We start from the raw sequence: 15,474 nt of genomic DNA on the forward strand, positions 1-15,474 counted from the left end.
GAGAGATTGAGCAATAGCAGGCAGCCCAGGAGTCAAAGTCCAGGGTAGATGTCAAGGAGTGACTTGCAGTGTAAAAGTGAATGTGGTAGGCACAGAATAATGTCATTTTAGGTATAGAGAACACTAGGAAAAGAGATGTGCAGCCAAGTGTGGGAAGAGGAGTCAAAAGGAGAAACAAGGTGAAATGACTGGGCAGTGCAAGGGGGTGAGATGAGGTGTAAGCAAGACAGAGCTTTACTGGAGAGTAGAAGTAATTCTGAGCTACTGAACATTGGATAGATGGGAGAGGAGGCCAGGGAGCAGGATGTCAGAGCAGTGCAAGTGAGAGAAAACTGTGCAATTAACTGTGGCTATGGCAGGGAGGAGGAAAAGGAGTTGTGAAATTGGCATTTCTAATTAGTCTAACACCTTCCTTTGAAGGACCAATAGGCCCACAAATGCACTACAACTCCCTTAAGCTCCATGCCTAAAGGAAATCATTCATTACCAAAACCCCAAGCCAAATTCTCTGGATTCCCTTCTCTTTTTTCTTGTTACCCTCTATCCCCCTATTCTTGTCTATTAACATTGGATTTGCCATACTCAGCCTGATGATCCTGCAATCCTTGGATGCATTAATGGGGGAATATTGAGTAGAAGTAGAGGTTATTTTACTGCTGTATTTGGCACTGGTGTGACGGATGCTGGAATACTGTGTCCAGTTCTTGTGCCCACAGTTCATGAAGGATGTTGATAAATTGGAGAAGGTGCAGAACCATGAGATCAGAAAGGATTAGAAAACCTGTCTTATAGTGATAGACACAAGGAGCTCAGTCTTGTTAGTTTAACAAAGAGAAAGTTAAGGAGCGACTTGAACAAAGTACCTACATGGGGAACAAGGTCGAATTTAGACTGGAAATAAGGCCTAATTTTCGTAATAGTGAAAGTGGCTAACCATCGGAATAATTTGCCAAGGGTTGTGGTAGATTCTCCATCACTGGCAATTTTGAAATGAAGATCGGATGTTCTTTTGAAAGATTTGTCTAGTTCAAACAGAACTATTTTGAAATCTATGAACTGTTGCTCTGTCAGTTCAAGTACCACCCCTTTTCTTACACCCAAGTCTATTAGTTAGGGCACTTGGTTGGGATGTGGCGCCCAAGGTTCAAATCCCTGTTCTGGAGCAGGGCCTTGAACTTATGTTTCGCCCCTGCCAGGTTAGTGCCCTAAACACCAGGCTATATGATGCACTGGCTTGGGTGGGGGGTGTGTGTGTGTGTGTGTGTGTGTGTGTGTGTGTCTCTCTCTCTCTCTCTCTCTCATTTGGCAGCTGTTCCACTTTGTATAAATAATTATTCATTGGAACAGGGGCTGCAGCCGGGTGCCCCTGCCCCCTAAGTCAGTGCCCTAACCTCTGGGCTGTTGGTATAAGGGAGATCACCACCACCCTGATTTTGCAAATCTAGCCATTTGTTTCCAAATTTTCTTTGCTTTTATTTAAAAAAAAAAAAAAAAGAAAGGTTAAGATGCCCTAAATTTAAAGTGTTTTCTATTTGTTCTACCCAAATCAATTACTTTTTGATTTGCTGAAAATTTTGAAAAATGTCAGTGTCAGCTTGACCCAGAATGCTTCTCCCTCCCGCTCCACCCTCAGAACTGCTAGCAAGCTGAAAAATCTGCTGTTTACAGAGTTCTGTGTATAACCCTGTGCTAAATTTGTGTACGCTGCCTACAAGTGTTGTTTAAAACTATCCAGCCTTCTTTTAAAAAACAATGCACCATATTTGAGTCTGCCCTCCTGCCAGTAAATTCCTCAGACTGACCATACCCTCAATGAGGCAGTACTTCATTATGTTCCTTGGAAATATGTCAGCCATTAATTTTATCGAGTCTCATATTTCAGTCTCGTTTATCTTCTTTGTCTTATTCTCAACCCCAAGCTGAACTGTTCTGTTACTTTATAGTGCTCTACAGATGACAACACTCATCTCATAAGATATAACTCCATAGGGTAATATCTTTTTAAAATTATATTTCTAACTCCACAGTCAGTTTGACACACTTTGTTTCTTTATAGGTTTTGTGTCATGAAAAAACACTGTTATTATTTATGTTATGGTAGACCCTAGAAACCCTGGTTAGGATTGGTGGTCCCATTGTGTAAGACACTGTACAAACTTATAAAACAATCCTTGCCTTGAAGAGCTTACAATCTAAAGACTAATGATGAAATTATAATATGATAGTAGTAGTGAAAATGTCATAGAAAAACACATTATCTCTGTCTTTGATCAGCCTTCTAGCTCACTCTGAGTGGCAGGAGAAATAGTTAGCAAAATAAGGGCATAGTGGAAAACTCCCATTTTATGTTGCTGGAGACTTCCACACATGAATTCTGGTTAGCAGATGCCTTTAAGATGAATTCTTGGGAACGTTGGAGGTTCAAGACCATAAAAGTGGCTGGTATGATATAATTTACTTTCCGTTTTGAAATAGTAATCCAAATTCATATTAGGTCTCAAGTAACTGCAAAATGTGTTACGTACACAGAAGCATAATACAGTCACATCTCAGTGTGAGTTGCTTCAGTTATGCTACTCTGTTAGAGTAAATTTTCCAGCGCTATCCCTACATGTTGAGTTGAGAATATATTCTAAGGGCCTGACTCTGATTTCACTCCAGTGACTTCAGTGGAGTACCTTCTGATTTATCTTGGCACAAGTACAGAATCAGGTCTTAAATGTTGAAGTGAAAAAGTTAAACTGTGAAGTATTGTGGAATATAATATTATACTAAAATGTTTTCATCAGGTAGCATTCAATATTGGGCTAAAAACTGTAACACCATAATATTGTAGTAGCTAATGGAAAATCAAATTTCAAATGTCTATTGAAAAAAAGAATAGAAATTCTTAGTCTACAGAGAAATCAAATGTAATTTGGTTTAAAATAAGGATTCTTTTTAAAATATAGTCTTGTAAAAGCGACAAATTATCAAGCAGAATTGCTGTATTTTAAAAGTCAAAATTTTATGAATTTTCACTTGTTTATTACATCTTAAAATAAAGCAGGCTTTGAAGTTCTTTAAACCCAGATCTATTTTTTAAATCATCAAGGACTCTAGTAATCTTATTTTAGATTTTATTAGCAGATTTATTTTTCTGGTTAAATATATAGTTGAGAGATAAATTGAGATTATTTGGAGAATAGAGAGTTCACATTTGTAATTAATTCAATTGGTTACTACCATAAAGCACACCATTCTTTCACTAAAGAGTAGAGAAATTATTAGCCAAATAAATATAAAAAATATTAAAGATCATGATGATATAAATATAATTATTTCAAGAAGTTAAGATCTCTAATAATGAACTGATGAGAGAGTAGGGAGAGAGGATAGGACAATACACAATCAAGTAGATATGAAATGTTGATACTTTTGAATGAATCTCAAAAAAGATGTGTAAATCTACTTGTGTATTAACACTGATTTGAAAACATGTAGATAAATAAACAGCTTTGGTAATTTATCATCTCTTTGGAATACTTTTCACTTTCTTTTTAATTGTTGCAGCATGTAGTTTAATTACATATATTTTGCATTTATTCTGTGGGACACCACAACTTTCTTAACACATTGGTAAAACTCTTGTACACATGCTGCCTAATCACAACATGACTTTGCTGTACAAATGAAGTAGCAGATCAAGAAATGGGTGAAAGATCTAAAATGTGAATTCAAAGGTAATTAGACATGGCCAAATTACAACAATGGAATAAATTTTACTCTCTGAGGACTATTTAATCTGAAGAGCAGTTATGTTAGGTTAGCTTCTGAAATCTAAATGACTTGCCATTACTTACAGCTTCATATCAATTACTCCCTCAGTGAAAAAAGTACTCCATTGTAATTCTGACAATTTTTCTCAAAGGGCTGGTTGTGTGTAGCCTGTGTCACAAAAACAGGTGCCAGAATAGCATTTTGTGAAAATTAAAGGCTCTGCCATCAAAAGTGCTGGTTTATGCGGTTGTAATCTGGAATTGCCATAATGGAAAAAGGAGTTGTGAACACATGTGTATGAATGGAATCATTCCACAGTTAACGGGAGATTTATGACTGAAGAAATTGCTACAGAACAGCAAGTGGTATAGATTGTTTTTATTTTAATACGAGAGCCAAGTCTTGCATTAGGACATTGTTGAATCTAGTACAGAAAATAAATGACACCCAAGGGATGGCGTAGCATTCTGTTGGATTGAAGGGCCTTTAGTAATCTGATAGTCTAATAGTGGTAAAGATAGAGAATATGTAAGAACTAATCTTGTCTTCTGCTTTTATAACAACCATGTATGGTAACAAGAAACAGTTATGAAGTGTTGGCACTGTACCTTTCAGTAGATGACTTTTTAAATTAAAAGATATGTTTGCTGAGTAACTTTTTGGAATTTATTTAATGAAAGCTCATAAAATATGATACCTGTTTACAGCTGGATTAACAGCCACAGACCCTACTACTTGTGTGTCTGTCTCTCTACTTTAGATGTGGGGTACCAGGTAAATATAAACTCACAGTTGCATAAAAACTGAGGGCAGGTTTCAAATGAATTTGGGAAAATGAGTAATTTATTTTCAAAAGGACTTGCTATTTTTTTACCCAATAATTTTAATTGATTAACAGTTTGTTAGTGTAATTCAGCCTACCGTGTTATATTGTGAACATAGGATATGCTTCAGCTTCATATAAAGAAATGGGGAATCTGCCCCTGCTTGTTACTTAAAATAGCAATCAACAATGCTAGTTCTTAGATTACATTGCAGTGGGTTTCTTTCCTGGGAACAGTCAATCTTTGTATGAATTCAAGTATCGTCTGTCTCCCTGTGTATAAGATGTTTGTTTTTTGTCACCAGTAGTGAAGAAACAAAATTAGTATGTGTTTTCAGCTTTTTCATATGGGGTTGGGGGGTTTGGTGTTTGTAAAATAACTCGGTGCTTTTCTTATTGGCAAGCAAAATTGTGATAAATGTATGAATGATTTACTAAAGAGCCAGTGTATTTTAGCCTATGCTACAACTCTCTCTTTAAACAAATAGTTCATGGAACTTGTAAGCAGACCGATTTGGTGTGTAAATGTACACTAGATGGCAGTTTTGTCATATCTTCCAACTTCAAATAGTTCTATAGTAGAACAGGAAAGGCCATCAGTGTTTAGTCTGCACTGAAAGGGTCTCTGCATGACCAATGTGGACCCCATGGACTTCCTGGAACATGTGTTAGCAATTTAGCAGCAGACATTTATTTCTTTGTTTTACTGCTTGGCTCTTTGAGAAAGTGTTGGTACTGGGTTATGGGCTGTCTGGATCATGTCAGAGGCCATGGGGATCAAGTTCATGTGACAGGCCAGACTAAGGAAGGATGAAGTTGGAGGAGGTGAGGAAACTGACCCTTACTTTCAGCAGCAACAAGTCACTGCCTGTCTGTGGACTGAGGCCAAAATCCTGGGCGTTTTAGTTCTAATACAGCTGAACAAACAAAACACTTTGCCCATTTGGCTTTTTCATATTTCATCAACAGTAGTTCAGTCAAAGCTTTTCTATTTCTTATGGGTTGTATTCATCTCTCTCTCGCTCTCTCGCTCCTTTAGCCCCATCCAGAAGAGGTGACCTTGAAATCCTTGGCTATTGCATGCTACAGTGGTTATGTGGGAAACTACCCTGGGAACAGAACCTGAAGGACCCTGTATCTGTCCAGACTGCTAAAATAAAGTAAATAATAATAATAATTTCAAATACTCCATCATTTACCAAAACAGATCTGAAAGTGAACTTCAAAGGGAGCTCACATCCTGTAGAATATTGCCTTACCTGAAAGCAAAAACATTTCCCCTTAATTAAAGGTATGTTAGAAGTATTTAAAAGATGTGAACTCTGGGAGTGTGCATACATCTCCTGCATGCGTTTATGTGCATGCAGCTGTGGAGATTTCATTTACACAAACGTGTGATGCAGAACAATTTCTTAGATTTTTGAATTCTCATAATTTTTTAAGAAGTTGCATTTGCAAATCCTGTGTGCCAGTTTGCTTGCTGCACATTCAGAATTATTTTGTAGAATTAACTATGTAACTGCTTCACAGAGACAGAGATGAAAATTTGAGCAAGCTGTCCTTATTTTCATGTATTGTTTCATTCTATTTCACTTTCAGTTATGTAGATTTTTTTTTAAAATAATTAAATCTTTTGGTTTAGAGTTTCAATGTTATATGAACATTTAAAATACCAAGTAAAAAAACTTTATCTGTTAGAATCTGCCCTCCCATCTCCCCCTACCCCAGCCTGACTCATTAGATAATATTAAAGCAACAGAGTTTATTACCATTTTTTCAGTGCTTTCACTGATGGGACTTGAGAGAGATAATTGCATGTGGTACAATATAGCCTGTTCTTCAGTACAAGGATATGCTGAACTGTAGTTTTCCATACATGTAGCATCACAATTGGAGAAAGCAGCAAACTTTCTTAAGTAGGGCAAGTCACAACAGAGGTACACAATAGGGATATCTGAGCCACAGAAATCAATCTGCAAATTCAGTATGGCATCGGCTCTCAGCAGAGAAAAAGGTTAGCCTGCAGACTGCGGATAATACAGATTGCATCTGTAAATGTTGACATCATATGTTATGTTTAATATTTCTGCTTTAGAAGTTGATCGGTACAGAACCCAAACTAACACTTACACAATTCTACTAAATCAATTTAATCGATCAAGCTGCTTCACTAATTCTTCACTTACAGTTAACCCTTCAAGCACTGGTATTTTCCAGACTTCAGAGTAGCAGCTACAGCTGTAGCTCACGAAAGCTTATGCTCAAATAAATTTGTTAGTCTCTAAGGTGCCACAAGTACTCCTTTTCATTTTCCAGACTGGCAGCCAAAGGCTTCTTAGGAGGAAATACATAAAATATGGTACAACTCCATTTGGCAAAAATTCCCTCTTATTTGAATGACTGTTGTGTCCCTTGGTATGAAACATTTCCTGAGGTTGCTCCCTTAATTGTCTGAATGTTTTTGATGCCCCTGTAATGTTGTGGAAGACCAGAGGGAATGGGTGTATGTACGTGTAGATATCCAGTTACATGCAAGTTGATGGGTGTCCGATGGTCAAATCCAGCCCCCTTCTCTGCTCATATACCCCGTGCAGTGGAACCAGTGTGGTTCTGCTGAGATCAGGCCTGGGTGTGGGAGTGCAGCGGAAGTACTACAAAAAAGAAAAGGAGTACTTGTGGCACCTTAGAGACTAACAAATTTATTTGAGCATAAGCTTTCGTGAGCTACAGCTCACTTCATCGGATGCATTCGTACTACAAAACACAGAGGCAGGACTTGGGACTCTGCTGCTGCACAGATAATCCCATTCTCTTCCCTTCCCCTTGTTTCTCTAGTCATTTAGGAAGAATCTAGTGCTAGCCCTAATGCAGGGAAGTAGGGGTTGCTGAGTTATGGCTGTGAAGGTGGGGGGAGAAGTAAGTGCTTCATCTTGTATACTCCAGTCCAGTAACTGAGGTGACTTCTGCAGGGTTGCTCTGCAGCCATGCTGTGGCCTGGGGGAAAGGATTTCTCACTGTTTAGGCCAGGTGCTGGATTTGCCGCTGTGAGCCCACTTAAACAGGTAAGGGAGATGATGCAGTGTGCTCTCTCACTTATTGAACTTCCCTTTTTCTCTACCAGTGTCACTCAGCCTTGGCATGGCTTGTTCTTTTCACCAAACTACGAACTTTTAAAAACTAAACTGGTCTTGAGTTATCAGATCACAAATAAAAGCATCTGAAAACTTCAAAAAGGGAAACTCCAGTGTAATATAAAAATCTTCTAATCACTACCTCTAATTACAAAAAAGAATGAAACACTAAGTGACTGAAATAAAAGAATAATTAACAATCAAATGGAAACTGGTGCCATGGCAGCCTCATGAGGGAAATTAAGCTGAGGAAATTCAGCTAGAAATCATAGAATTTCCAAGTGTAAATTTTGGGAAATTAACGACATTTAAATAAACGCATAGAATTTTCCTTAATTTAGTTCTGGAACTCTCATTTCTGATGCTTTCTAGTCAGACCTGAATTCTCCTCTTTTAATGAGCCACAGGGTAGGTGCCATCCACTGAAACTGCTGGTGTGTCTATTACATGTGAGAGTGAAACAATGATATACAGTACGCTGTTTGGAAAGTTCCTTTTTTAAACATGTACTGTTTTATAAAGAGGTGACTAACAAAATCCCACCTCCCGTTTCCTCTAAACGTGATGGCAGCTACTGACAGTCTTAAAGGACAGGCCCCATGGGGACCATTCCATCTGCATGCTGTGCAGATATTTGTCTCTACTGGCATGTAGGGTAGGTCTTGGGGCATGATGTAGCCAGTTCATCCAGCACTTTACAATTCACATGCTCATCCCACGGCTGTACAGGGATCGTAGCAGAATCCTAGCTGTTGTTATGGCTTGTGAGGCCACTCCATACAAAACCACGCCATTGGATAAGGACCTGATGGGTTTATCCTCTTTATAGATTCTCTAAGCAAAGCCCTTGTACTCTGCCTTTATGAATTTAGGGGAAATCCTGCACCTGCAGCTCTGGTAGGTCCCTTGTGGTTCCTCCGAACGAAGGAGATTCAGGATTTTGAGGTAGAAGGGCGGTTTCAGGTAGGACATGCACCTGTTCCACAAGGCTCAATTCTGTTGAAACTCCCTGGACTACAGTCTGCTGCAGGGCAGATAATCCCTTCTTCTCCCAGGTGGGTGCATTATGACCATAGATGCTGTTCCAATAGTCACTATGCAGCTACACTGATGGGTTCCCCAGCCCAGTTACAGGGGCTTGGTGCTATGGCCCCTAAGAATTAACTGAAAGTGTTTTGTTTTTTAAAGAGAGAACTGGGCCCCTGCAGCAATATAGGTTTTTTTAACTGCAGTTCTATCCTTTTAAAACATGAAGGGCTAGACTAAGCTGTTGGCTCACCCATAGCAAGGAGCAGTGTATAGTGTACGGCACAACCCCAGGAGGAGCAGTGGAGAAAAATTGGCTCAGGCTTGGTCTAGAGTAGAAAATTAGATTGTTTTAAACTATGTTGGTTGGATGTGAAAAATTCCCACCTCTCAGTGGTGTAGTTAAGCCAACCTAAGTCCCTTGTAGCAGGGCCAGCAGTAGGGGGTAGCAAGCAAGGCAGTTGCCAGGAACTCCACAGAGCTAAATTACATCATATCTACAGAGTCATTGTGGAGAAATGTAATCTGAGTGTTATAGTAATTTAATCTCTAAAAGTGAAAATAAATCACTCTAAAGCAGAGGTTTTCAAACTGTGGGGTGCACCCCCCTAAGACGGCACAGAGAAACATGCAGGGTGCAAGCAGTGGCACCTTGGACTTCGGCTTTGGCCCGGGGAAGCAGGGTGGAGGCCCACTCCTTAAGCCTCTTTAGTTACTGCCCTTGGCCCCAGCTATGTAGATGGCATTCGGTCGACTGAAGAATTCTTCTGTCAACCTAGCTACCATCTCTCGGGAAGGTGGATTACCTACACCAACAGGAGAATCCCCGTAGTGTCTACTCTGAAACATTACATAGATGCAGCTATGCCGCTGTAGCATTTTAAGTGTAGACAAGCCCTGTATTGCTTTGAGGTGGGGGAAGGAGTAAGGTATCCAGCCCCAGCCCAGAGGCCGCACCCCCAGCCGGAGCCCTCCCCCTGTCCCCCCAACCCTCAATTTCATGAGCATTCATGGCCTGCCATACAATTTCCATACCCAGATGTGGCCCTTGGGTCAAAAAGTTTGCCCACCCCTGGTGTAGACTTTACTTATCCCAATGGGAGGGGTTTTGTCATCGGTCTAGGTAGTCAACCTCCCCGAGAGGTGATAGCTAGGCCCATGAAAGAATTCTTCTGCTGACCTAGCACTGTCTACATGGGGATTTAGGTTGGCTTAATAATGCTGCTCAGAGATGAGGATTTTTCACACCCCTGACCGACCTAATTAATCAACCTAATAATCTAGTGTAGGTCTCGGCTCCCTTCTCCTTCCACTGGGTTAGCTCTGTTGACATTTAGAAGGGACAGGGCCATAGCTTTGCCCCTCATTTGGTTAGGGAGCACTGGAGACACTGTCCTTGCTCTCCCCCACCAAGCTTGTAGCTGTAATCCTGGCAGTTGTCACATAGTTGTCCCTACTTCCCTGCATTAGGGGTGGGAAGGATCTGGTGCTAAATGATTAGAGAGAGCCAGACAAAACTGTTCCCAACTTTAAAAACACAAAAATTAATATTTGGGGTGAGAGCAAAGTGAGAAATTTCATCCCAAGGTATATTTATTTACTTCCAAAAATCATATAAGCCCCTGCAAAGAGGCATGAAGTGAAGGTGCTTTCCCAGTTATAACTTGTTTTGCTTAAATCTTCAGTCTCTAGGTGGTTAAAAATAGGTATCTGGTAGGTAGAGATTTTGTTTGAAGAGATCCCCTCCTTTTGGAATTGAATTTTACTGTATTCAGAATTCCAAGTGAAGGATCACCTCCTAAAAATTCACATTTCACCTGTTGCATTCTTGTGTTGTTTCAGACTGATGGACGAGCTCCCAGATTCAGTGATGAAGTGGGGTCCGGCTGGAAGTAGTTGCTGTAAGTGTGATTAGAGCATATGCTGTGTATTTTATCATTCTGTCTTAGTCTGTTTATTAGAATAAGGCTTTTAAATATTTTTATAACTTTTGGGAAAAAACCAATAAGAATGAAGTAAACAAAACAAACCCTGAAATTTAATATTTTAAATTAAATTACCAATTCCAGTCCCCCTAAGGCAAGCATGATTTAATGCTGCATTATCCCCTTATGGCCCTGATCCTGCAAATTGTAATGTGTAGGTCCAGCAGTCCACCTGTGTGGTACCTCTTTGAAGTTATATCCACATACTGAACTTTGCAGGATTGGGGCCTTCAGCATAAATATTTGATAAGAGATCAGAATGAGCTTGAGTTTGACCATCAGGATCAGACTGGTAAGCAAGAGCTGACCAGGCAGTATCTTCTGAGTAGATCACAGCTGTCAGACACCCCTCAATTTATAGCATTCCTGTGCGTGTGTGTGTGTGTGTGCGTGCACGTGTGTGCGTCCATTTGCCAGCGTTCCCCCGCCCCCTGTCAGCCCCCCCATACACACACACCCGCCAGCCAGCCACTCAGGAGATTTTTATTTTTTATTTTTTTTTTAAGTTTTCCCGTAGTTGTCATTAATGTTCCCTCTCTTTCACAACTTAGATTAAATCTCAGGAAAAATGGAAAAACTTCCTAACTGTAAGAACAGCAGGACAATGGAACAGACTGCCTCGGGAGGTTGTGGAAGCCTCTTCAGTGGAGGTTTTCAGAAAGGAGGCTGGAACTGAGTTGGACGGTTTAGACCGGGGTGGGCAAAGTTTTTGGCCTGAGGGCCACATTTGGTTTCCAAAATTGTATGGAGGGCCGGTTAGGGGAGGCTGTGCCTCCCCAAACAGCTAGGTGTGGCCCAGCCCCTGTCCCTTGTCCAACTCCCCCTGCTTCTCACCCCGACGGCCCCCCCAGGACCCCTGCCCTGTCCCTTGCCCATCTCCAGACCCCCTGCCGCCCCCTCCAACCCCCCCTCTCCTTCCTGACTGCCCCCGTGGGACCTCTGCCCCCATTCAACCCCCCCTGTTCCCTGCCCTCTGACCTCCCTGACCCCTATCCACATCCCCTGACCACCACCTCGAACTCCCCTGCTTCTATCCAACCCCCCCACCCCCGCTCCCTGCCCCCTTACCACAGTGGCTGGTGGTGCTACAGCTGCATTGCTCAGAGCTCCAGACCAGGCAGCCATGCCCCCCAGCTGGAGCCAACCACGCCACCGTGCAGCACAGAGCACCGGATCAGGCTGCGGCTCTGCAACTACGCTGCCCGGCAAGAGCTCGCAGCCCCACTGACCAGAGCATTGTGCTGGTGGCGCAGTGAGCTGAGGCTGTGGGAGAACAGCAGGGGAGGGGCTGGGGGCGAGCCTCCCAGGCCAGGAGCTCGGGCCAAGCAGGAGGGTTCCACGGGCTGTAGTTTGCCCACCTCTAGTTTAGACACAAGAAATCTTGCATCTTGGCAGAGGGTTAGACTAGATGGCCCTTGTGGTCCCTTCTAACCCTATGATCCTACTTCCCCCTGCATTTCCTTGTCGAGTTTCACATATACATTTTTTTTTTCAATCTTTCCATTCTGCTCTTCTCCACCTCTCAATTTCTTGCTCATCCTCAAATTTTGTTTCCTCCTTTCCCTTATTAGTCCTCTCTCTGTTCATCACTCTTTTCCCTCCCCCCCCCACCCGCTACCTCCACTCTCTCCTCTTCCCTTTCTTTCCCTCTCCCCACCTAAAATTCCCTATAATTCTCCCTTTCCTCTGCCCTACTGCAAGTATCCCCACCTCCAACCATATGAAATCAAAACTGACATGGGCTGGCCTTCCATGGAATGCAAGGCTGGCTATCATTTCTTCACTCCTAATGCATGCTAAGTTGTCCATACCTAGAGACCTAGGGGGTGGAGCAGCCAGGTAACAGGTGCTGTTCTGTTTCTTTTGCAAGAGGCCAAAGAAGGGGTGCCTCCCATGATGCGGTGCTTGCCAGATGTGTGAAGAACTATATCCCTTTTAAGATGGCAAGAGAAGGGTCCACTTCAAATTAAATTTTATGCTAATTTTAATGCTGTATTTGACAGCTAGATGCTACAATGATTAACACCCAAATAATACTTTAGATCTTCTGCCTAGGGATATGAAAATGCTATGGACTGCAGCTCCTCCTGTCTTGTACATCCCCCCAGAGCTCAAATGGAGGAGCTTCCATTCAGACACAGAGAGGGAATGATGCAGTGGCACTGGTGCTAATCACTTCCACACCTCCCAGCTTAGGGTTCCCATTGCTTACAGAGCAAAGGAGATGACCAGGGCCTTAATGCCAGTACTAAAAATGTTTTTTGGTAACAGAAGGTAAAAAAAAAAAAAAAAAATCTCACCCTCGTATAGCCCACATCACCAAGCAGCATAGAGCACCTCACAATCTTTAATGTGTTTATCCTCACAACAGCCCTGTGAGGTAAGGAAGTGTTGTTATCCCTGTTTTTACAGATGGGGAACTAAGGCTCCTAAAAACGGGACTTAGGTTCCATCCCAGATTAGTGTCTTAACCATTAAGTTATGGAATATTCTGCTGTGGTGCTCCCTCAGTTCTTCTAGTGAAGTTGTTCTACGTTAATTAAATAGTTGAATAATTAAATATTTCTGGGTCAGAGAATTAGAATAATTCTGTAGCCTAGTAGCCAGGGCACTCACTTGAATGGTGGCAGATCCCTGTTCAAATCCCTTCTTCCCCTCATGAGAAGGGGGGGACTTGAACTGGGAGTTTCCCACATTCTGGGTGAGTACCCTAGCTGCTGGGTTATAAGGGAGGTCTGTCCCCAGCTATGTGAGCTTGCCTGAGGGGCCCAATCCTGTAGGTGGCCTTGAAGCATGCCTACTGGATTGGGACCCACATGTCACTTAGGCACATGTCACTTAGGCACTATCTTCCATCAATTAGTGGATTGCTAAGAAGAGATAGGCACCTCCCTGCAGCCCAGACTTAAGTGCTAAATTCTGTGAGAGGGCAGAGCTTAGCACATACTCCTCTCATCTCCACCTCCCATTGGCTAGTTTAGGTGCTGGCTTTGTGCATTGCATTCTAAGGTACCTGTCTTTCCCCATTTGTTGTACAGGAGCCTAGGTGCCTGACTCAGGCTTTCTGGATCACAATGATGCTACTGTGATTTTTCCAGGGATTTATAAGTTAGATGTTGTGACAGTCAGCACTGCAACATCTAAGTCCCTATGTGGATCTGGGCCCAAGAAACAGAGGCCAAGATCCACAAAGGTATTTAGTGTAATGAGTTATCTATGATTGCCTGATGAGTGCTCTCTGAGCCTGAGAAGTGCTGCTGAGCCATCCCTTAGCTTGATTACCTGAGGGCTCCATGTCAATCAACCAGGGTTCAGCCAATCCACAGGCACAGGTCTAACCAGATGACCCCCAAGACCCAGGATATAAGCTCCCAGTGAGAGTAGCTACTCCAGCCTGCTCAACATTGCTACCTCACTGGGAGCATCCCCTGCCACTTGGTAGTTCTAACAGACTGCTCCTGCTCCTTGGAGTTGAGTTCTCCAACAAGGCCCCCTCTTCTGCCAACATGTATCCTGGCAGCCTCACTGCACCTACAGTGTCCCAGCTGTACATGAGGCAAGTGGATTGTGTTGCCACCAGCAATTTCATGGATGCTGAATTTGCTAAAGCTAATCAAGTTCCAGTAGACAGGAAGCGCACCCCAGATCTAGTGTAAATGATCAATAGTGGAATGCTGTCCTGTGAAATCATGCCCCTCCAAGTTGAAATCCAAGATTTTCTAGAGACTCTGCAGTCGGCAAACTTTCTGATCATGCTCAGTATTCCCTGACTCACACGGCATGATCCACACATCTTATGGAAGATGCTCAAGGTACAATTTGAGTTGATCTATTACCAACAATTGTGTCTAGTTAAGTCAGGGGCCAAGGAAACAAGAACCAGCAATGAGAAGTCCACTGCCTTCTGTGCCCAGCAGATTATTAAGCTCTGCAAAATATCAAGAATTTCCTGATGTATTTGATAAAAGGAATCTGATATTTTACAACTGCGTAGACCCAACAATTGCCCAAATGGTCTCAAACTAAGAGCTAAAAATCCATTTGGATGGATTTACTCCTTATCAGACTCAGAGCTCTACAAGAATGCCTTGATGAGAGTCTTGCAAAGATCTTCATCCACCTATCCACATCTCCCACTAGGACCAGATTTTGTTTGTGTGCCTTGAAAAGAATCTTGTGTATTTTGCCTTGTCTTGTAGATGTCCTGCTTTGACAGGAAGATTTTCTTGCTTTATGTTAACGTGATAGAAATATAAGACTAAAGCATACCTTTATAAATGATGGAATGGTTTAAAATCTGTTCCTGCTTCCTTCCCTCATTATCCCATAAAACAAAAATCAAGTAGATGACTTAGATAAAGGATTGATTTTCAGCAATGTCTTGCAATTTTTTGGATGCACCTGATATCACAGAGATCTAGATCTAACTCCTTTGCAATGCAAGCCAGGTAGGTTCGCATCTGAGTGCTACCAATTCCACCTGGAACTTACTAATGCACTAATGTAGTCGCAAAATTGTAGGCCTCGTTGAGTCCCAGCTACAAATGAGGCCAGTAGCCTTAACAGTTGAGTTCAACGTGAAATCTTTGTTTAGGCTCTGATTATCAAAGCTGTTCTAACCTCTACGAGAATTCTGCAAAAGCAGACTAGCACTAGGTCTTCCTGGAACCAGCTTCTTCATGTAAATGCTATGAACTTAATTTTTTTACTTTAATAAAGGAAATTACCAAATAGGAATTCTATCCCTGCA

At 41.9% G+C, this 15,474-nt stretch overlaps 1 protein-coding gene across 5 annotated transcripts in view; it reads left to right on the forward strand.

Moving 5' to 3' along the window:
• The window catches only part of VRK2 (VRK serine/threonine kinase 2), a 72,506-nt gene that overhangs the window by 42,855 nt on the left and 14,177 nt on the right, over positions 1 to 15,474 (forward strand). For all 5 annotated transcript variants that reach the window (XM_043511944.1, XM_038394420.2, XM_038394418.2 and 2 more), the window contains 2 exons: positions 5,622 to 5,742; positions 10,582 to 10,640. In XM_043511944.1, coding sequence (XP_043367879.1) covers positions 5,622 to 5,742; positions 10,582 to 10,640 — 180 coding nt within the window. The remainder of the gene's footprint in view (positions 1 to 5,621; positions 5,743 to 10,581; positions 10,641 to 15,474) is intronic.

The sequence above is a fragment of the Dermochelys coriacea genome, chromosome 3, assembly GCF_009764565.3.
Source record: "Dermochelys coriacea isolate rDerCor1 chromosome 3, rDerCor1.pri.v4, whole genome shotgun sequence".
Taxonomy (NCBI): Eukaryota; Metazoa; Chordata; order Testudines; family Dermochelyidae; genus Dermochelys; species Dermochelys coriacea.